Source organism: Emydura macquarii, unplaced genomic scaffold, assembly GCF_026122565.2.
Source record: "Emydura macquarii macquarii isolate MOO-44397 ecotype Brisbane River unplaced genomic scaffold, CSIRO-AGI_Emac_v2 contig_1253, whole genome shotgun sequence".
Taxonomy (NCBI): Eukaryota; Metazoa; Chordata; order Testudines; family Chelidae; genus Emydura; species Emydura macquarii.
Genome location: NW_027131390.1, coordinates 36,417,278 through 36,438,882, shown reverse-complemented (window position 1 = coordinate 36,438,882; position 21,605 = coordinate 36,417,278). Strand labels below are relative to the sequence as shown.

Sequence of the window (21,605 nt, the reverse complement as noted above, 5' to 3'; positions counted from 1 at the left end):
CGAGACTGCCACCCATACACTTGTAAGGCAGTGGCTTAGCAGGCAAAGTATAGCCAGTATCGGCCCGTTTAGCTGACCTCTGACCAACCAACACACCCCATTAACCAAAAGTCAGCCACTGTCGCCAATTGGTCTACTCTCCATTAGTGGCAAAAAGGTGTGTGTCTATGGCAGCCAGGGCTACTGTGCAAGGCTCAGAGGGCAGGAAAGGAGAAAGCATGCTCTCAAATTGTTTTAACCTATGGTCCTGCTTAGCTTCAGTCTTGCTGGCCAAGACTAGATCTGTTTCACAGACGTTTCTTTTGTCTGAATCTGATTTCTCCCTGGAAGGCCCATCAGGTTGTGAACCCAGGCCTGCAGAGCTGGCAGATAGCAAACATAAGATAGCAAACCAACTTGCACTCCACTACCCATGACCTGCTACAGACACAGACCTCAAGAACCCCCAGCTGAAGGGGTCCAACAAGGCAGCAGCCTCATAGACCTTTATTGGCTCCCTGCCCTGTATAAATCCAAGGGGCATTCTAGGAAGCAGTGTGAATCTCATGTAGCTACCATTCCTATTCCTGCCCTTGAACTCCTGGCTTTGACTTTGGCTTAATTCAGACCTTGCCTCCTGATCTGAAAAGTGACTCGGATGCTGATCCTGATGGTTGGCATCAACACCAGCCTGGAACTTGACTACAAATTCCTTTGCTGCTCTCAGCCTCAGGCTTGATGCTGCTCTGACCATTGGTCCTAACTGCCCTTTTCAGGATCCTGCACTTTGTCATTAATAAATCTTATTTTTCATTAGACCATGTGTGCCTTAGATTGCTTTGAGGTGAAGCCATTGCCTATGATCTTAAAGGAACGGCAACCTTTTGACAATCCATGTGAAAATGGTTCCTGTTCTGGAACACTCAGTTGAGGCAAACCCTTAAAAAGTGCCCCCCACCCCGATACTGACGCCAGTCAGGATGGTCACAAAAAGTGCCAGGGTCGCACACGATGCCATAGGAAGAAGGGACTGAAGATTACAGGAATCAACGCATAAAAAGCCACTCTGCCCAAGTGTGACAAGAAGCCATAATTACCTTCCAATGTGCAGGAGGGGATGCTAACAAATGCAGTGCTGCCAGAGAGGTAGCGGCGGTTCAGCTTCCACAAGCATCTGATAAAGGCATTCTTCTCATCAAAGCTGACGGCTGTCCACTTGTAAACCTTATCAAACTGCAGCTCAAAATCCAGACAGCCCTAGACACCAAGAACAAGAGCTGCGATTAATTAATTTGCTGGCTATAAGGAATGTACTGTACACTTTACATATATGTTTGTGATACATTTTAACAAATGTGCTGAATATTGTAAAAGAGAAAGACATCCTATCTAGCTAATGCAGCAGGCTGCAGTATTAAACTGTTTGCTAAACTAACAGAGCATTGGATGAGCAATTTTGAAGTGCTGTAGCTCTGAGATTAGGATTTTTAATGTTGCCACGAGGTCACATTGAAAATGAAGAGTCTGACATAGGGTTAATCTGAACTGAGTTCATTGATACTGAGAGTAACTTAATTTTAACAGTTCAATAGCAATTAAGCATGTCTGCATCCATGCCACCTTGGACCGTGATTATGTCTGCTCTCATAATCTAAAATGTGTTGGGTCTGGCTAGCAAATAGAGGGATGACCTTTAAGGAAAATTCAGGTGCTGCTGTAGGTGTTGGTGATTCAGCTTGCAAGTAGGGGATGTTGTGCTAGTGGAAGTGCCATCCTGCAAGCTACCAAAATCTTGGTTTCAATAGGCAGCAATGTGTCCTAGTGGATAGTGAAAACTAATAGGACTCTAGGTAACTGGGATCTGTTCTCAGCTTGAGCACTAGAAGACCCCGGACAAGTCACTTCAGCCCTTTGGGTCTCAATTTCCCCATCTGTAAAATGGGGCTAACATAAAGTGTTTTGAGATCTACAGAGGAGAAGAGCCATGCATTATTATGAACCACATTTTCATTCTCATCTTGCTATCTCCCCTCCTATTTGTTACTCATTACTAGTTATGGCATGCCTAATAGTCTATGGGCTTCGATGGAGCTGCACAGGTAAAACTGAGAAGAAGTTAGCTAGAAGTCTTGTCACCTGGCTGGCAGAATCAGCCCTCTGGAATATTGCATGTTGCTTTAGAGACTCAGACCAAATCTTGTGTGTTAATACAGTTTCTGGCTGTTAGTCACTGATGCAATTTCTTCCTGCAGCACCCTCTTGTTGGGAGTGATCGCCCTTTTACAGGACTTAATTTGGCATCAGAGGGCATGGGATCCAACCTGTATAGCCACATTACTTGGTGAATAATTATGAGCAATGTGCAGAGGGTGATAGAGCGACAGATATAGGAATATTTTTGGAGAACTGCGATTGTGAAACTATGCTTGGGATGAAGCACTTAGAGTAAACACTGGAATGTACACTTCAGCTAAGGAAATACCCTTATTGGTCCTGACCCATGTCTGAAATCTGAACCCTCTATTTTCCCAGGAGTTCAGATCATTGGAGAGAAGTTCCAAAAATGGCTTGCCCCATCCCTATTCTTAACTCTCTCTGCCACGATGCTGCTGTATGTACAATTCTGTGGAGCATCCTGGGATATTCCCTGCTTCGTGCTAATGAAAGGACACTGTGGAAATATGCAAGCACACAACAGTGAAAGGGTCAAAAGCATCTCCTTTATGGGCATTTAATTTGGCTTGAATTTCTGAAGCGAAAAATAGCGCAATGTGATCTTTATTTGCACAGCTTCTTGTTTACATTATCCCCTTCCTCTACTTCAAAGCAGGGGAAAGCTCTAAATGCAGTTTTAAAAAAACAAACCCTGTGATTTATCCCAGCTTCACTCGTTAGCAAGCTGGAAAAGGGAAGCCTTGGGTACCAGAGGAAAAAATGTCAATTCCTCCTTGTGACAGCGTGACCCGCCCTTTAATGGCTGGAGGGCCTGGGGCTGGCCAAGCCTGATTACTGAAGGAGGGAGGTATACCTCACAGAGTAGCTGACTCCCTTTTAAGAGCAACTGGTGTATGTAGTGAGGGCGGGGAGGATGCTCAGGAAACAGAAGCCTAAGAAGCTGTAGCTGGCTTGAAGAAACAGCAGCAGCAGCAGGGAGCAAGATGCTCTTGCAGAGCCACTGAACTGTGCCCCAGTTCTGGGAAAGGGGCTGGAAACCCCCAGACTAAGGGGGGGGGGGGGAGATGCTGAACTGGGATTGGAACCTGGAAGCCCAGTATATATCTGAGGACATTACAGTGGATCCCAGGTGGGGAAATGTTTTAATTTCCTATTGAGTTTGTTTGAGAAGTCCTGAAGAAGGGGAAAGCAGAGGCCACAAGGGGCTGCTTGGGTGGTGGCCCCTGTTACACCCCTTTTTAGCCCTTCAGTGACAATAGGAACATAGGAACTGCCAGTCCATCACAGACCAGCAGTGACTTCCTCTGACCGTGACCAAAGCCCCCCTTGTGGTGTAGATGAGACAGGACTGCACTGTAATGAACATAAACTGCAGCTGTTCAACCGGGACAGACCTGTGGTTATTTCTCGCTCCCAGCCTGTGCTGCCTACGCCCACCATCTGGGGTCTCCTGAAGTCTAGGCCTGGACTGCCCAGCTCCATTCTAGGGGCCAATGCTGACTGCTTCTGGGGCAAAACGGAGTAAGGGGATGCGGAGAGCTGGGCTTGGAATATTCCACTGAGCCGACGTCTTCCTCAGCTTGTTAGCACTGCTCTGTCCCATCTTCCAGAGACTATGGAGGCCACACTTATTATTATTGATCCTAATAACAATAATAGGCTTAGACTTTATGATGATTTGTTCAGTCCTATGACACTTTACCGGGTGCTTTCTAAACACCTGCAAGTGATACATCATGCCCCAGCGCTGTTTTACAGGCTCGCTAGCAGCCTCTAGAACAGCTTGTAACAGTGCCCTCTGCGGAGAATTTATGACCAGAATGGTTTATAGCATGCCTTATAAGGCGCTATTAAAGCAGGGGGATATCCAGGAATCGTTTCATAAATATTAATACCGTTTTTGTCAAGGGAGCTACAACTTAAAGTGCAGCCAAATCTGCAATGTCAGGGCTCTGACAGCGCTTGGGCAAGATAGGTTCCTCATGAAACACAAGCTCTGTTTGCAGGAGCAGGCTGTGAGATGCAGGGGAGATGGAGCACAAGCTGTATACAGTGCTTGCCCTCTCCCTGGTATTTTACCATCCACTTTCATTTTGCATCAGGGGGGGTTTTCACAGAACTGTATTAATTAACAGGACCCTGGTGCTGCTAAGTAATTCATTCTCAGTGGTTTCCACAAATTGGGTCTGGGGGAGAGGGAGGTGACTCTCTGAGTTTGTTCTGAAGTGGAGGGAGTGGTCTGTGTGTTTCTAGCAGCTGATTCCCAACAGGTGATGGTGGGATTATTTCTGGAGACATGGGCTCTTCTCCAGGGAAGGGTGGAATTCCATCCAAGGGAGCTGCTGCATTTGTACAGTGTTCTTCTTAGGGGCATGAGGGGGATGGACTTGCAGTAATTCCTTTCCAAAAGGCTGGCCCATCAGCAGCCCTGATAACAAAACCTTAAGTGGTATAGCTAAAGGCATAGTACCCAGCTCATGCAAGCAAAGTGACCACCCATGCTAATTTGCACAAACCTGTGCCTGCATCTTGCAAGCTACCCTCACAAGATGCTTCAAGTGTCGTAAATAGACTTGTTATGGGGTGTCTGCCCTGCACCGGTGGTGAAAGGGATAATGTAGGCGTAAGAGGCCAATTAACCCACCTGGTTGCACCTGCAGGGTGCACCAGACCTAGTTAAAGATGAAGCTGGGGGGGAGCTGGTTTATGCTATGAGGAGAGGAAGTATGGTGCTTAAGAAGGCTGCAGGGAGAAAAAGAAGGAATGGTGTAGTTTCTCTGTGGGTAGTGAAGAGTAGAGAGAAGTGTGGTCAGGGAAGGGGTTTTCAGGGAAAGCTGGTCCTAGGAGTTTTTCCCTGAGTAGAGCAATCTGATGAGAGGCCAGGAGATATGTACAGCAGGCTCTGGTAATTGACTTGGATAGTGGGCAGGATCTGAACTTCCAGGGAGAGAACTCTGGGCAGTGTTCAGCTGAGCTGGGGAAATGTAAGAAGAGATGAAAGAACAAACTCTAAGAGGGCAGAAGTTGGGTTAAGTTTGTACTGGTGGCTTTGAATTTTGTGGATGTGATTCCAGGGGAGAGCCCTGTGTGCCCTGCTCCTGGGAGAAGGTTGAACCTAGTGAGGCTGTGAGCAGAAGGCCTCCAAAAAGTCTTTAGTAGAAATAAGGCCAGGAGGCTGCAGTGAGGAGTCTGACAGAGCTGACCTTGGTTGCAGGTTATGGGATCCCTGGATAGGAACCCACTGTAGTAGGTGGGCCTGGGGAAGATGATGGGCATCCCCTGAGAAGGAGAGGACAACTGAGAGACCTAAGCAAAGGGGAGTAGGGACTATGGGCTTGGAGTTGAGGGCTGAAAACCAGATGTGTGGACACTGGATTTTTATTTGTTGGCCTTTATTACCCTTGGGGGGAGAGACATTAAAGTGACCTGGCTGGAGGGCTGAATAATGAGAAGAGGCAGACCACTGCAGAGCTAGAGCAGCTGTTGGCATGGGGTGTGAGGTGCTATACCACACCTAACCAAGAGGGGGTGTACCTATGGTGAGGCCTCCCTTCTACAGAGTTATGGGAATTGCAGCATGGTAGTGGTGTGACTTTGTACAGTGATGTGCTGCCAGTGTGGTGAGATTGCATCTATCAGGGTGAAAGTTTCTCTAGCTGAGGTAAAGAGGTAATATCATGATGCAAACATAGCCCAACACACCAGTTCAGCCTTCCCATGAGATTCACACTCTGCATAATACATACAATTTATAGGCAATGTCTATATTTCTGGGATGTGACAGCTAGCTGCCCATTGCCCTTTTCTGGGCATGCCTGCTGCTCTTGGAGTAAAATGTTTTTTAAGCTTTTATTTCTATTATTTCTTTAAGATTGTTTCATCACAGAAAAGTGCGGTCTATTTTGCTACCAGTATGCTTTGTTTTCCCTCTTAAAATGCCAAATGCTGGGCTGTCTGCTGAGATTGGCAGCCATTTTGTGTCCAAGTCAGTGCAGGCTGTTAAAAGGAGAGGCACTATGGGCTTGGTTGTAGAGCCTCTACTTTTGTTCAGTTTTTTTATTCTCTTAAGACCTGATTAGACCTGGGAAGACTCCTACTGATTTAATGGGTAGTGGAATCCAGCCTCTCACCTAAATTAAAGATCAGACTGGTGGAAGGTTTGTTTGTTCTCTGTGCACGGAGAAACTTAACAAGATGAAATATCAGGTCAGCTTGCAACCTTTGATCAAACCCCCTCAGCAAAGCTGCAAGTATTATTTTCTAAGGAAGTCCTAATGAGCAGGCTATGTTCCCCACCATTTTGGTGCCTACAGGCTTGTCTCTGAGGCAGAATGGAAAACAATTTAGATGACTACCTTTCATTTATTTCTCTGTTTGTACAAACATGGGCTCATTGCTAAAGCCCCCAGCACATTCCCATTAATAAAAAATGAATTATAACAAATGTAATAGGCTGCCAACAACAAGCAGCAGGAATGAAATACCCCTTTCCAAGAGTGCTTTTCCAACTGTCGTAATGTCACGGTCAGCTTGTACTTCAATGCTAATGCAGCACCCTCCACTCCAGTAACATCCTTTCAATAAATATCCTCTGCATATTGAATAAGTATTCAATACCTGGTGCAGCTACCTGTACGTAACCTATCTCCATGTTGACAAACAGATCAGTCTTGCCATGGGTTCTGCAAACACGGGGGTGATCTAATAAGTAGAGTGCTTTACAGAGTTGAGGACAAAGGCCATTTCCAAAGTCTGTATGAGGACAGCTAGAAAGCTCTCATTTGTCAGGAGTGGGCAGGCTATGTATGACTATAATGAGTGACTGTTGCACTGACAGAACCTGCTCCAACTCCTATTTCAATCTGTGGATGCTCCTGTTGGTTTCAGTGGGAGCTGGGTCAGGCTCTGTTCATGCAACAGTCACTCACTGCTCAATCTGCTCTGGGTTCTATTAAACCTGATACTGCTACACTCATCCCACTACTTTGTGTCAAGGAAGGAGGAGCATTTCCCTGCTTGCTGCCCCCATCTCCTAAACAGCCACTGCAAAAGAGACATGAGAAGAGAAAACACCAGTAAAGCTCAGGGCACAAAACCTGCCCAAGGAAAGTAAAAGGCTGGCATGTTGCCTGTGGTGTGTTTCTTCTCACAAGATTTTATTGAGACAGGTTTGTTCCACCTGGTTTAGTTGTGGTTTAAAAACAATTTGGGTCCATTCTCTTACCCTCTGCCCCTGCCAACACACACACATGTTGTTCTTACTGAAAACTAAGTCTAGGACTAAGTATCTCTGGCTTCACATCCTGTGCACTCCATTCCTCTCACCTTTCACCCTCATGAATTTCATTGTGTGCTTTCCTCAGATAGGAAGCAGGAGTTAACAGTACCTGATTGACATTCTTCCCATCTACCAGCTTCAGATCCTTTAAGGGCCACCTGTCAGTCATCTTGTACTGATCACCTCGATCTGCCTTCTTTACTTTCTCTAAGAACAACTGCATTGGCCTACAAGCAGTCACTGGATGGGAGGAGACAGAAAAAACAGATGTTACTGCTGGCCTGAGAGACAAATTCAATGTGCACAAGTAGGTATATGACTTTCTGATTTTTAACATTGAGAGTTACAAACATTGCACTGACGCTGCTTTTCAAGTGAATGCTGCCATATGGGATTTGCTCTCTTAGAATTGCCTGAATTAATTTCCTGATTCAGAATCTAGATTTCCCACATCCTGGGTTAGAGCCCTAATCATTGAGTTATTGAGTCAGTTAGGTTCTCACAACATCTCCTGTTGATGCTGTTCAATTTTTGTATCAATAATTAAATATTCATTAGACCAGAGAGACTCTTAGGACACTAGGACACTCCCTTCCCATGTATGACATTCAGATTCAAATCCCTGCTCCAAATGAGGGACTCGAACTTGGGTCCCCCACGTCAGTCCCCTAGCTCCTGGGCTATGGCTATTCTGGGGGATGTGAGAGAGTGAGATCTCCTTCTCATGTATGTTTTGTCTCAGGTGTTTTTTTTTTTTTTTTTTGAAAGGCATAGTGTTAGTTCTGCATCTGTTTTTTGCAAAATGGAATTCTTGTTGTCTGACCAGCCCTACCTAAAACACATTTTCAAATGGGATTGGGTCACCCAGGAGACCAAATCTTATTGAAAGTCAATTGGACTTCAGCTCCTAACTCACATAGATGCTGCTGATACTGTTTGTAGAGTTAGCGACAGAATGATGATGTTCTTCTATACCTGACATGTTATAAGTAGTTTGCTCCAGACAGTTCTTTAAAATAGGTTACATGTTGTCATGACCTTTACTCAAAAGGTAGCATATAATATACCATTAGAAAACTAATAACTCAGTGATTATTAATATTGAGAGATGTATATACAGGGTGTGTATGAAGAGTTAAATGTGTGAGAATCATGTTTATCTGGCAAGCAATGCATAAGCCAAGTCTGCCCTAGACCCAGGAATGTGTATCTGCTTGTCTGAACCTTCCTGGTCGTCAGGCAGAGACAATGAAAGAATATCCACATAACAGGTAAATTAAGCCATCCACCTGGTGAGTTGGGGAGATGGGTGGTCTGAACCATAAATGATAAGCAACTGAATGTATACAATGTTACTGTTTTATAAATGGGTATTGGATAAGGTCTTTTAGGAAAGTCTGTGGCACACTGATGATCAACATTGCTGTGAAAGGTCTGTATTAACACTACATGAGGAATTATGGACACTGCCTGTTATACTTTAAAGTCTGACCAAACACAAGGAAAAACAGGTTTTCTCCCTGACAGAAGGCTGCCATCTACCTGTCTCCAATGTAAATTAAGCATTATGGAATCAAAACAATGGAAGCCAAAATAGAAAACTATTTTGGTATCCATCACTGGGAGATTCAAGGGGCCTGCACTCTTGAAATCTCAGATTGTTGGGTCTATCAGCCAAGAGGGTTGAAATCTCAGGGAACTGACTATAGGTGAGAAACCCGCTTAGGCAAAGACTGTAACTTGCTGAAATTAAGTTTTAGTCTTAAAGTATTTTTACTTTTGTTTGTCACCATTTCTGTCTTTACTCCTTGTGCTTGGTATCATTTAAACCTGTGTCTTTGTTTAATAAACGTGTCTTACTTTCAGTATAAACCAGTTCAGTGCTGTAATTGAAGTAAGAGTCTGTCAAACCCCAATTAAATTAGTAAACTGCTCTTCTCTCTTTTAAAAGAGCAGCGAACTTAACTTCAGGGAGTGTTCCAGGATAGGAGTTGGAGACTGCAGGGAGAAGTCTCTGAGGAACTCAGAAGTTGGGGTTCACTGTTTGATACCTGCTAGACATTGTTTGGACTGGCCAAGTCCTGAAGAGTTTGCTGGAAAGGCAGACAAACCGACGTGTCAGGGCATTGTCACACAGCTTAACAGTAGCGAAACTCTCACTTGCCGAGGTTGAGAGGGGTAACACAGTGACTCACAATTCTGGGAATCTCAGCAGATTGTCATATTGGCAGATGCTTTGGGGGAAATGTGGGACTGAGAGAGTGTTGTGGTCATCCTGCAAAGAGTAACTGGGCAGTGGAAGCCACAGAGTGGCCTGTATGCTTGTATGTTGGTGGTCATAGTCAGGGCTGTGAGCCACAGCAGCACAGTATTTAAGGCCTCCAGAGTTGCATGGCAGGTGGTGAGACAGCCCCTGACTGATCTGGGTTGAACCCCAAGTCGTCACAATGAGACATTAAATGGGAATAATAATTACTCATGTAGGGAGTAACCTTGTACACTGCTAGCCTTTCTATAGGCTGTTGGAGATCTTTATGTATCCAAAGCGAGCCCGTCTCCTTCATTGCCAGCTCTCAATATGCTGTGATGTGAAATCTTGTGATAAACACAAGTTCCCACCCTAAGGTCCAGGTACCCTTTTGAATTTTAATATTAAAAGTACAGTATCAATGCAAAAAGACAAGTACCTTCTCCCAAGCCAGGAAATCACCCACCAGAGATTAAATCCTCAGTGCCTCCAAAATGACCACATCATCACAGCCACCTCCTGTGTCGTGTCGTCCCCCCCCGCCCCCTCCCCCCCCCATATACTACCAGGACACTCACCTGCTACACAGAGGATGGAGTTCTTCCTCTTCTTTCCCGTTTTCCAGACATGGACAATTTCCAGCAGTGTCTCATTCTGGGGGTTAAATACCTCCTTCTCCAGTAAGATCCAGGAAGAGGCCATGGCGAGCTGTGGAAGAGCCAGCAAGCAACAATTGTGTTCTTTCCCTTGAAACTTGTCAGTCATCAGAACCTGGGAGACCATCCTGGTGGCCCTCTGCTCCCAGGGTATGGAAATAAGTAGAGAAGTGCCTTGTCTGATGCATTTTGATAAATACACATTATTACACAGACACTGTGATTCTATAGCTCTGAGTCTTCACTGCCTTGCACCTTGTGCTCAAAGTGAGTGCAAAGTGGGTCGTCATAGATTTTTAGAGCCAGCAGGAACAATTATGATCATGTAGTCAGACCTCCTGCACAACACAGATAATTTCACCAAATGATTCCTGCATCAAACCCATAATTCCTAACATGGCCCCACTGCAGTACCATAGCACTTCAGTATAGACACACACTCCAGCAATGAGGGGGGTTCTTCTATCACTATAATTAATCCACCTCCCCGAGAGGGGGGAGGTAGGTTAATGGAAGAGTTCTTCTGTCGATCTAGCACTGTCTACAGCAGGATGGCATAGCTACAAATCTCAGGGTTTATCACATGCCTGAGAGATATAGCTATGCTGCTGTAAGTTTTCAGTGCAGAGCAACCCTTAGTATTTCATACTCACTTTGTCCTGCTGTAAGTAACTCCAAAAATGTCAAAACATGGGAGAGTTAGGGCTAGTATTTGAGAATACATCCTAAATATTGCCCAGTTCTCAGTATATTTCAAATACATAGCAAGGAATAATAGATTCACTATCTCACATTTATATAGGAATTTCAATTCCCAGGAATATCAAACTGCTTCAGCTGTGAGTTTGTCTCCTCTCACGCTGGTATAAATCATGATTAAATCCATCGAAGTCAGTGGAGTTACCCCAGTGTAAAACTTGCACACTAGAGAGAACAATCAGGTCCTAGTGTATATGTAGTCATATAGGACTGGAAAGCGCCTTGGGATACAGCCCTAAGTAAGGGCTGATGCATAAATTGCACCAATTTAGGCATAGTTCCCAGAAGCTTGGGCACTCAGGGATGCAAACTTTTTTATTTTGAAAATTCCCATCCTGTGGCTAAGCTCACCAATCACAACAAGCAGCAAGGTGGGGGGCCTGAAAAATCTAAATGCAAAGATCCAGAACAATCAACAGGCTACTTTTTCTTCCATGTAAACTTCCCTTCCAAAATTTCCAAAAGATAGTTTGTTTTTTAATTAAAATGACTTGGCAAAAATTCCACCCCCTCCCTCCCAAATTAATAAAAGCCCAAATGTTGATATGTTTTTATTAATATATTCAGTCAAAAATTTGGTCTGTTCTGTAGAGAGCCTGGTTCATGACTGGGACTCTTACATACCACCGTGATACAAAATATGAATTCTTACCAATGGTGTAATGCAAAGAACCATTGCACACATCATTTAAATGTTAACTGTGGAAATCACCAGCTAAGGTTAACTGTAGAGTTCCCAAACAACCTTGATACACTATGAATGTGCACACATGCATACACTGGACATGCATTTAAGCAGTAAATAAATGCTTAGGAAAGGGTGTGGCAACATAATGGAAGAAGAAGAGTACTGAGGGTGAGCAGAGGCTGAGTACAGGGGGACATGTAGACTGGTGGTGTGCCTGTGGGTTCTCCTAGATACTGAGGGACCTGGGGGGCAGTGGGGCAATAGGAGGACACTGTCGTCCTGGTCATTACCAGGAAGTGAACCCTGGACCACCAGAGCTAAGACCAAATTCCCCAGAATCCCCTGCTTTCCTCTTACTTCAAACTTTAGCAGTCATTCTGCGCTGTCCACCCCCTTGTTCTACCTCTGTGAGCCTAAACAGGCTCAGCAGGACTGACTGGGCCTCTACAGTCCTTATGGCCCATGCTGGGGTGGGGGAACGGAGCCCATGCTCCCACTCCAGCCTGTCTACATTGGCTCTGCTCTGGAGCTCCCCTGCGCTGGCTCAACAAACCTCCGCGGACAGAACTGCATCTGGTTCGCTTTACGTGGCAATTCTGAAGTCCCACAGAAAGCGCCCACTGTTAAATACTCCTCTGCTCCCCCGGACACATCAGTCTCCTCCACAGGCCACACATCCTCCCCTGTGCTAGTGCTCCACCCCTTTTACCCTAGCCCTTCCTGTAGTCTAGCACTGCCCTGCGCACCCCCGCAGTTTGCCCTCCCAATCCTCCTCCCTAGCGCCCCTCAGTTTGTCCCCCCACCCTCTCCATGATACCTTCAGGCTCTTTGCACACAAGTTTGGCGTTGCTCCTTGCTCAGCAGCTCCTGCTGGGCTGGTGGCTGCTTATTATTCTTCCCTCCCCTGCTGGCTGCTCTGTCCCTCAGTGTCCCCCACAGGCCACACTGGGTCTGTGTTTGGATGAAGGGGATTGGCTGGTAGGGGGAAAAGAGGACAGAGTGTCAGCTACCACCTGCCACGCAGCTCACATCTTATGGTTCCCACCATCACCCCTCGGTTAGTGGGTTTCTCTCCCTATTGGTCTGAGCCTGGTGGACTTCTCAGGTCTTCCAGAATCACAGTCAGGACACTTTCCAGGAGAGCGAAATGGGCTTCTCTGATCTCCCTCCCTGTGTTGTCTGGCTCCAGTCCACTGGAGGAAGGGTTTGGAAGGATCCTTTCCCCTGGGGGGAATCAGACACAGTAAATGCCCTGTGCAAAGTGTGTAAGGCAACCCCCCCCCCCACCCACACACACACACACACACACACATGGTATATGGGGACTCTGAAAAATGACTGCTGCTGAGTATGCCTGGGCTGAAAAATCACGAGACACTGGTAGGGGAGTTTAACACACGTGCAATTTTTGATTGATTAGCAGATAAACACCTTTAACCGGGCACTTTCCAAACTCACTGGGAAATCTCTTCTCTGACACCGTTTTAAGTATCCCAGCATGCAAACAAGTCAGCTATTCTAGTCGGGGTATACACAAGGGCGAAGAAAATCAAGAAAAAGTAGAAGCTTTAGCTATAGAACCATGGATATTCTTCTGTGTTTCTGTATTTCTCTTCCCTTGTTCTTCATTATTAGAGATGCTTACAGGAAAACGAGGGGATAAATTCTCCTCCCAGTTACATTGGTGCATACCCGTTAACTTCTGTAGTTGTGCCAATCTAGCTGAAACAGATAAATTTAAATTTTCCATCTGCTACTGTTGATTATGCATCGGAACATACTTCTCAGCATGCAAAGGCCTAATTGTGGAACATGATGTGTGACCAAGACTCAGAATAATATCATTTTGCTCTTATATAGTGGTTTTCATCAGTAGTCTCCAAGTATTTTACAAAGGAGGTCAGGATCATTATCCCTTGAACATGAATGCCTGATATTAAATGAGGATAGTGATGTCACAGGCATCACAGAAACATGGTGGAGCTATGATAATCAATAGGATATGGTAATACCAGGGTACAAAACTTAAGGAAATGACAGAGCAGGTTGTGCTGGTGGGAGTGGCACTATATGTGAAAGAAAGCATAGAGTCAAATACAGTAAAAATCTTACATAACTCAAACAGTACCATAGAATCTCTATCAATGGAAATTCCATGTTTGAATGATAAAAGTATAGCAGTAGGAATATACTGCTGACCTCCTAACTGGGACAGTGCTGGTATTGTGAAATGCTCAGGGTGATTAGAGAGGCTACAAAACCAGTAAATTCAGTAGTAATGCGGGATTTCAACTATCCCCATATTGCCAGTGTGCATGTTTCCTCAGGATGGGATGCAAAGATGAAATTTCTAGACACCATAATTGACTGCTTCTTGAAGCAGCTAGTCCTGGAAAAAACAAGGGGAGAGGCAATTCTTGATTTAATCCTAAATCAAGCACAGGAGGAGAATATAGCTGAACTGCTTGGTAATAGTTAACATACTGTAATTTAATTCAACATTCTTGTAGGGAAGAAAATACCAAAGAAATCCACCACAGTAGCATTTAATTTCAAAAAGGGAAACTACAGAAAAATGAATTAAATGGAAATGAAAAGGAACAGTCACAAGAGTGAAATGCCTGCAAGCAGCAGGGAAACTGCTTAGAAACATCATAATAGAGGCTCAAACCAAGTGTATACTCCAAATTAAAAAACAAGACCAAAAAACAGTAAGAGGACCAAAACAATGCCACCATTGCTAAACAACAGAGTAAAAGGAGGTTGTTAGAGAAAGAATGACACCGTTTAAAAATCAGAAGTCAGTTCCTACTGAGGAAAATAGAAAAGAACATAAATTCTGGCAAGTCAAATGTAAAAGTATAATTAGACAGGCCAAAAAAAAATTTGAAGAGCAGCTAGCAAAAGACACACAAACTAATAGCAAATGTTTTTTTATTGTACATCAGACACAAGAAGCCCACCAAGCAATCGGTGGAGCCACTGGACAATCGAGGTGCTAAAGATGGGTGGTTGGTATTAAAGGCGGGGAAAGACTGAGCCTCCCATGAGGGGCCATGGTGGCCCTGCCTCTTTCCCTGCAGGGAAGGCAGATGTTTATATGCTCCATACAGGTTCCCCTGAGCCTCCTGGGATCCTACCTGCATGGAGCATAAAGCTCAGCACACCAGGCACGCAGGCAGAATGAGAATGCCTCCAGCGTTCCAACTTATCTTCTCAGTTTCAATTTCACTTCACTCTCTGCCTGTCACTGCCTACCTGTCTGGGCTCCGGCAGTGCTACAGTCTGAATCTGCTTTCAGCCTGCTGCCCTTAATCTGAGTCAACTCATTGCTGTTGCTGCAGTGCTTCTCTGTGCTTGCCAGATCTGTTTCTCCTCTCCTCTCTCCCCTCCCTGCCCAGCCTGTTCAGTAATCAATTAAGAGTCCCTTAAAAGACACTCATTTGAAAGACACTCAGAGCTAGGAATGTGAAGATTTGAGATTTTATAATGGCCCCCTCTCACAGACTTGCACTGTGACATTGGACCACCAGTCATTTAAGGCGTGATCTCAAGGGGAGTCTTTCCATTGATTTTAAAAGGCAGTGGATATAGGGGACTTACTCAGCCTGTGCCTCAGTTTCTCCACCCAAAAAACAGGGGTAATACTTGCCTGCCTCAGAGGAGTATTGTGTAGCTTAATTCATTGTATTTAGTTAGGTGCTTTGAGGTCATCAGATGGAAAGTGCTTTAGAAGTGCTAAGTGTTTTCACAATGAACCTTTCATTCATAAGCATTTCTCCTGGATCACAGGAGATTGGGATTTTATGGGACTCCTCCTCCCGCTGATGCTGGAGCAATTGCCAGAACAAGAGTGTGAATGGGGGGGAGAGGGGGCGGCAGCAGGGCCCACTCCCATCACTTTTCAAAGTGGGAGGCAAGAGGCTAGAGCTAGACAAGAGATGCCACCAGGCCAGCCTTCTGCTCTGTGCAGAGGGTGGCTGTTCCCTTCCCTCCTTTCCAAGCCATTGCAGGGCTGGCCTGGAATTGGATCACTCAGTGTGTGGGAGGGGCAGCAGGCTGGTGGCAATTAGGGGCACCTGCGGGCAGCGAGTGCTCCCCCAAGTTTTTTTTACTTGTTCAAGTGGTGAGGAATGACAGGTCTTTTGGGAAACCTACAGTGGTCAGAGTGCAGGCAAGGGCAGCAGTTTGGGGGCATGCTGGAAAGCGGTGAGGGTTTTAGGGGGAGGGTAGCAGTACTGGGGAGGCTGGCTGGGCTTAGTGGGAGGAGCAGTGTGTTTTGGGGAGGGCTCAATGCTGGAAGAGTGCCTGGGATTTGCCAGTAATGGGGGCAGAATGGGCATGTGAGATGGGGGAGGGCTCGCACAGACCCCTACCCTGCTGCGTGGGGGTGGGGGTGAGGCCGCTGCAGTAGCAGCACACAGGCCAGAGCAGCACCACAGCAGGAAGGTGTGTGAGCATTTGGCATTGGCTCGGGAGGGATGGAGGTTGTCCAGCCAGCCAGATCCTTCTGCTGTGAGATGGAGCCTTCTTGCTCACCTCCTCTTGCGTGGCTGTCTGCACCCCTCCTTCCTCCTGCCCAGTCTTCCTGATAATCTGAGGAACTGTCCCAGATTGAGGTGTCAGTAGAGGTGGTTTTGGAACAAATTGATAATTAAACAGTAATAAATCACCAGAACCAGGTGATATCCGCCCAAGAGTTCTAAAGGAACTCAAACACGAAATAGGTTACATACCACTGTTGGCAGTTTTGCTATTACTTAAATCAGCTTCTGTACCAGATGACTGGAGATTAGCTAATGTGATACCAATTTTTTTTAAAAGGCTCCAGAGACAATGCTGGCAATTACAGGATGGTAAGCCTAACTTTAGTAGCAGACAAATTGGTTGAAGCTATACTAAAGAACAGAATTATCGATGAACATATTATGTTGAGGAAGAGTAAGCATGACTTTTGTAAAGGTAAATCATGCCTCACCAATCTATTAGAATTCTTTGAGGGGGTCAACAAGCATGTGGACAAGGGCGATCCAGTTGCTATATTGTGCTTGGACTTTCAGAAAACCTTTGATAATGTCCCCTTCCAAAGCCTCTTAAGCAAAGTAAGCAGTTAAGAGGTAAGAGGAAAGGTCCTCTCAGTAACTGGTTAAAAGACAGAAAACAAAAGGTAGGAATAAATGGTCAGTTTTCTCACTGCAGAGAAATAAATACCGGGGTCCCCCAAAGATCTGTATTGAGACCAGTACTGTTCAAATTATTCATAAATAACCTGGGTAAAGGGGTGAACAGTGAGGTGGCAAAGTTGGCAGATGATACAAAATTACTCGGGATAGTTAGGCCTAAAGTTGTTTGTGATGAGCTACAAGGAGATCTCACAAAAGAGGGTGACTGGGCAACAAAATGGCAGATGAAATTCAATATCGATAAATGCAAAGTAACGCACATTGGAAAACATAACCCCAACTATTCATACAAAATGATGGGATCTAAATTAGCTGTTACCAGTCAAGTAAGAAATATTGGAGTCGTCATAAATAGTTCTCTGATAACATCTACTTAATGTGCAGCAGCAGTCAAAAAAGCTAACAGAATGTTAGGAACCATTAGGAAAGGGACAGATGATAAGATTGAAAATATCATAATGCCTCTATATAAATCCAGGATATGCCCCCATCTTGAATACTGCATGCAGTGCTGGTCACCCCATCTCAAAAAAAACCCCAAAAAACTGGAAAAAGTACAACACAACACAACACAAATGATTAATTCATGGAACAGCTTCCATAGGAGGAAGGATTAAAAAGACTGGGACTTTAGAAAAGAGGTAACTAAGAGGGGATATGATAGAAGTCTATAAAATCATGAACAGTGTGGAGAGGGAGGTATTATTTATCCCTTCACATAACACAAGAACTAGAGGTTATCCAATTAAAGTAAGAGGTAGCAGGTTTAACACAAACAAAAGGAAGTATTTCTTCACACAATGCATAGTCAACCTGTGGAACTCACTGCCAGGGGATGCTGTGAAAGCCGAAAGTATAACTAGTTTTAACAAAGAATTAGATAAGTTCATGGAAGACAGGTCCATCAATGGTTATTAGCCAAGATGATCAGGGATGCAACCCCATGCTCTGGGTGTTCCTGGCCTCTGATTGCTAGAAGCTGGGGTTGGAAGATGGGATGGATCACTTGATAATTGCCCTGTTCTGTTAATTTCCTCTGAAGCATCTAGCATTGGTCACTGTCTGAGGACAGGATACTGGGCTAGATGGACCATTGATCTGACCCAGTATGGCCAAAAAATCTCCATTTTACAGAAGGTGAAATTGAGGCACAGAGAAGGGAACTGACTTTCCTAAGGTCACACAGCAGGCTGGAGATAGAAGTAGGAGGTGGCACATCCTGACAGATGTAGTCCAGACAGCTAGCCCAGCCCAGCCCATAGAGGAAGATGGGCAAATAAGGTACCCAACTACAGAGGCATAGCAGCAGCACAGGCAGACACAGATTAACACCAAATTGATCCAGAAACAAACATTTTGAGTCAGGTTGACAAACAAGTGTGTTTCGATGTGGGTTGCCCCCCCTCGGAATATTTTGTTAGACGGAAATTTGAAACATTTCAGAAAAACTGAAATTCTCTCATGGAAAATTTCACTTATGTGGGTAAATTGCATTTTCCATTGAAAATACATGTTGTTGGAAAATTCCCGACCAGCTACACTAACCTCAGGTTTCTGGTTCTGTATTTCTGATGTAAATAGTGTTCAACAATAAAAGGGAGGGAATGCCAGTTGGTGACTTTACCAGCATTTTGGCAACAGGAAACATTGAACCCAGGAAACCGGTCAGGAAACATTGAACCCAGGAACCCAGGAAACATTGATGGCATTTGAGGCAAATGTGTTAGTAATTAAGAATGAAAAAGGAAAAAAAGTGTAAAAACAAAAATATTTTGAAGGAACAGCATTGATTTTAAAATAATGATTTTAAAAGTTTCCCATGAGACATCAGTGATTTCTTAATATAAATATTGATTTGAGCAGCTAAATCAAATAAATTAAATCCTTAATGTACATCTTTCTTAGCCGGTGATTAACCTTTCAGCTCAACTGCTTATTTACATGACTGCAATCACATCCACGATTATTTACATTTTTTTTCTGGAGCTGAAACAAGAAAGAGATTTGTCTTTACAATCATTCTGCTGCTGTGGAATCTCTTTGAATGCAATCTAGCTAGGTTATCTTTGTTTCCCCATTCCCGATGGCTTTTCAATTTTCTTCATTTCAGGCCTCACTAATGATATTCGCCTACAAAGAGAGACCGGATGGTAGCTTTGAGACCAGACCATATACTCCTGCTATTTTGAACTCACTAAAACATCTATAATAGGACCTAAGGAACCCCCTATGGGGAAATGATTGAAAGTCAAGCTAATAGAGGGACTCCAACTCCTCTCCAACTTACTACTACAAAGCACAGTATCTTCTCTGAATGTAATCAAAAAGCTTATCTGTAGCTGAGCTATTTTAACCCCTTGTTTTCTAGAGAAAATCTGTACTATTTAAGGATCTCATTGAAACCCCACAGGGATTTGCACAAAAATCCAGAGCACCAATTCAGAAAGGCTACAAACAGCAAGATAAATGTTAGCAAGAGGAAGATCATTGAGACTTTACCAGCCGTATCTTGTTGAGGACAAATTGTGGGATTTCAGTCGCAAGAAGCTTTAGAACAGGAAACAGTACATCAGCGAAATGAAAGCTTTAAGAACAAAACAGGAAGTCTGAAGAACCTGAGTGATGGTGCTGAAAGCAGCAGATTTGAGGTTGGGGCAGGAAATAGCTCATGCGAACATCTAGAGCGGAGAGCGGCACAAAACAGGTGTGGCTTAGAATAAGCAAAGTGTCAAAGCAGCCAGAGATTAAAATCAATGGTTGGCAGGAGGCAAAATGGTGTGAAATTGGGTTATCTTTTCTTTATCTGAAGAGGCTTGAGGTTCAGAAGGAGGAGAGAGATGGTGTGTACAGCTCCCAAGGGGACATTGCTTTTCTCCTCATCACATAAAGATGACCATCAATTTCTTTTATTAAATAGTGATCTCAGAGCTGTTGTACTATGGATTTAGGAATAAGACAGTAATGATGAGACTTTGATAGACCCTGATTCAGCAAAGTACATCAGCAGATGCTTAACTATAAGCATGTGTTTGTCCCATTGAAGTCAATGGGTTGGTAGAACGGGATGTCAGTGTTGTGAGTATCATTCTTATAGCGGAAAGGCCTTTTCAAAGAGGTAGATTTTGCAGTATTTCCTAAAGCTGGTCAGACTCTGGCTTGGTCTGATCTGTTCTGGAAGATTGTTCCACAGCCAGATCCCCCCAACAGAGAATGCTTTGTCCCAGTTCTCCTGTGCTTTGGGATCTGCATTGTCCCAGAGCAGCACAGCTGTCAGAGAGGTTCAGAGATTGAAATTTGGTCTTTGATGCAGCTGGGGCTTGAGCCATTAATTGCTTTGAAGATTAGGACCAAAGCCTTAAACTGGCATCAAAAGCTGACTTGAACACCGGCATGATGTTCTTGTGGTAGCCTGAACCATGGAGAAGTCAGGCAGCCATATTATGTACCATCTGGGACTCATGCATCATCTGCACATTCAGCTTCAGAGACCGTGATTTACAGTAGTCCAGCCCGGATGTGACGAGTGCATAGATTGCCGTAGGCAGGTCCTTGTCCGTGAGGAACAGATGATGTTTCTGAAAGAGCTGGAGGTGCAAGAAGGCATTTTTAGATATTGATACTACCTGGTTCTTCAAGCTTAGTGAGGAGTCCAATAGGACTCCAGAGACTTCACCCCAGATCCTGTCCCAAACTATGACTGCAGCTAGGCCTTGTACAATTTTGGTGTTGGCTACCTCCTAAAGACATGCTGAACACCCCCAACTTCCACTGAGTGGTTAAAGGGCTGTGGGGATCTCTTCAGGAGCAGGCTTCTGATGCCCAGCAGCAGTATGGTGCCTATCCATTCTCCAGGACATTGACTGTGTGAGGTCTGACAGGCTGTTGCAGTTGCATCACGGAGGACCCCCAGTAGGTGACAGGAAAACACCCTGGTACCTTTTGAGGATGGAAACTGAATTCCAACCTGGATGAGCTTTTCATGGGAGCTCAGGTCCAAATCTGTGTACACTGCAGAAGCCTATACATTATAATATCTTTTAAATATATTGGTGGCACCCCTTCCCTTGCTCACAAGAGAACTCACAGCCAACATAAACCAAAACTGGCAGGAAAAAAAATGACCATTGGAAAGAGGTGACTTTAGTTTAACCATTTCATTTACCGATTACTAAGAGAATCGGGTTCTTGGTTCCTTGAGATGCAGATGCACAGTAAGCCACATGAGCTGAGACCATGTCTTCCCCCTGCATACATGTTAGGCTGTGATCCAATCTGAATGTTGGGCACATGATTAGAGTCATGCATGAATACAAGGCATCAGATCATTAACATACTGGTGTAGAGTCTGTCTTGTGATTGGAGAAAGCAGAATCCACATTATTGCTGTGCTTGGTGCTTTGGAAAAACAACAAGTTTAGTTCACTGTCACCAAAGACATGACAAGTACCATGGAGTGTCAATTGGATGGGGCAATCCAAAACAGCAAAAAATGTGCTAGTGCTACACAGCAGGTATCTATTAACATGCTGTAATTTACTGGTAGATTGCAAGGATGCTACATGTGGGGTTTCCATTCATGATTTAATATTGTTTCTGCAAATCAGGTCGTCTTAACCTCTTCTGTCGCAGAGAGAAGGGT

General features: G+C 44.6%; 1 protein-coding gene across 1 annotated transcript in view; it reads right to left on the bottom strand.

The window, feature by feature from the left end:
- LOC137153298 (exocyst complex component 1-like) overlaps nucleotides 1-10,534 on the bottom strand; it is a 51,042-nt gene extending 40,508 nt beyond the window's left edge. The window contains exons 1-3 of the mRNA XM_067548475.1: nucleotides 10,259-10,534; nucleotides 7,542-7,672; nucleotides 1,077-1,236 (exon numbers count right to left, since the gene is read on the bottom strand). Of these exons, the coding sequence (XP_067404576.1) occupies nucleotides 1,077-1,236; nucleotides 7,542-7,672; nucleotides 10,259-10,463 (496 nt within the window). The 5' untranslated portion in view covers nucleotides 10,464-10,534. The remainder of the gene's footprint in view (nucleotides 1-1,076; nucleotides 1,237-7,541; nucleotides 7,673-10,258) is intronic.
- Nucleotides 10,535-21,605: the final 11,071 nt, after the last annotated feature.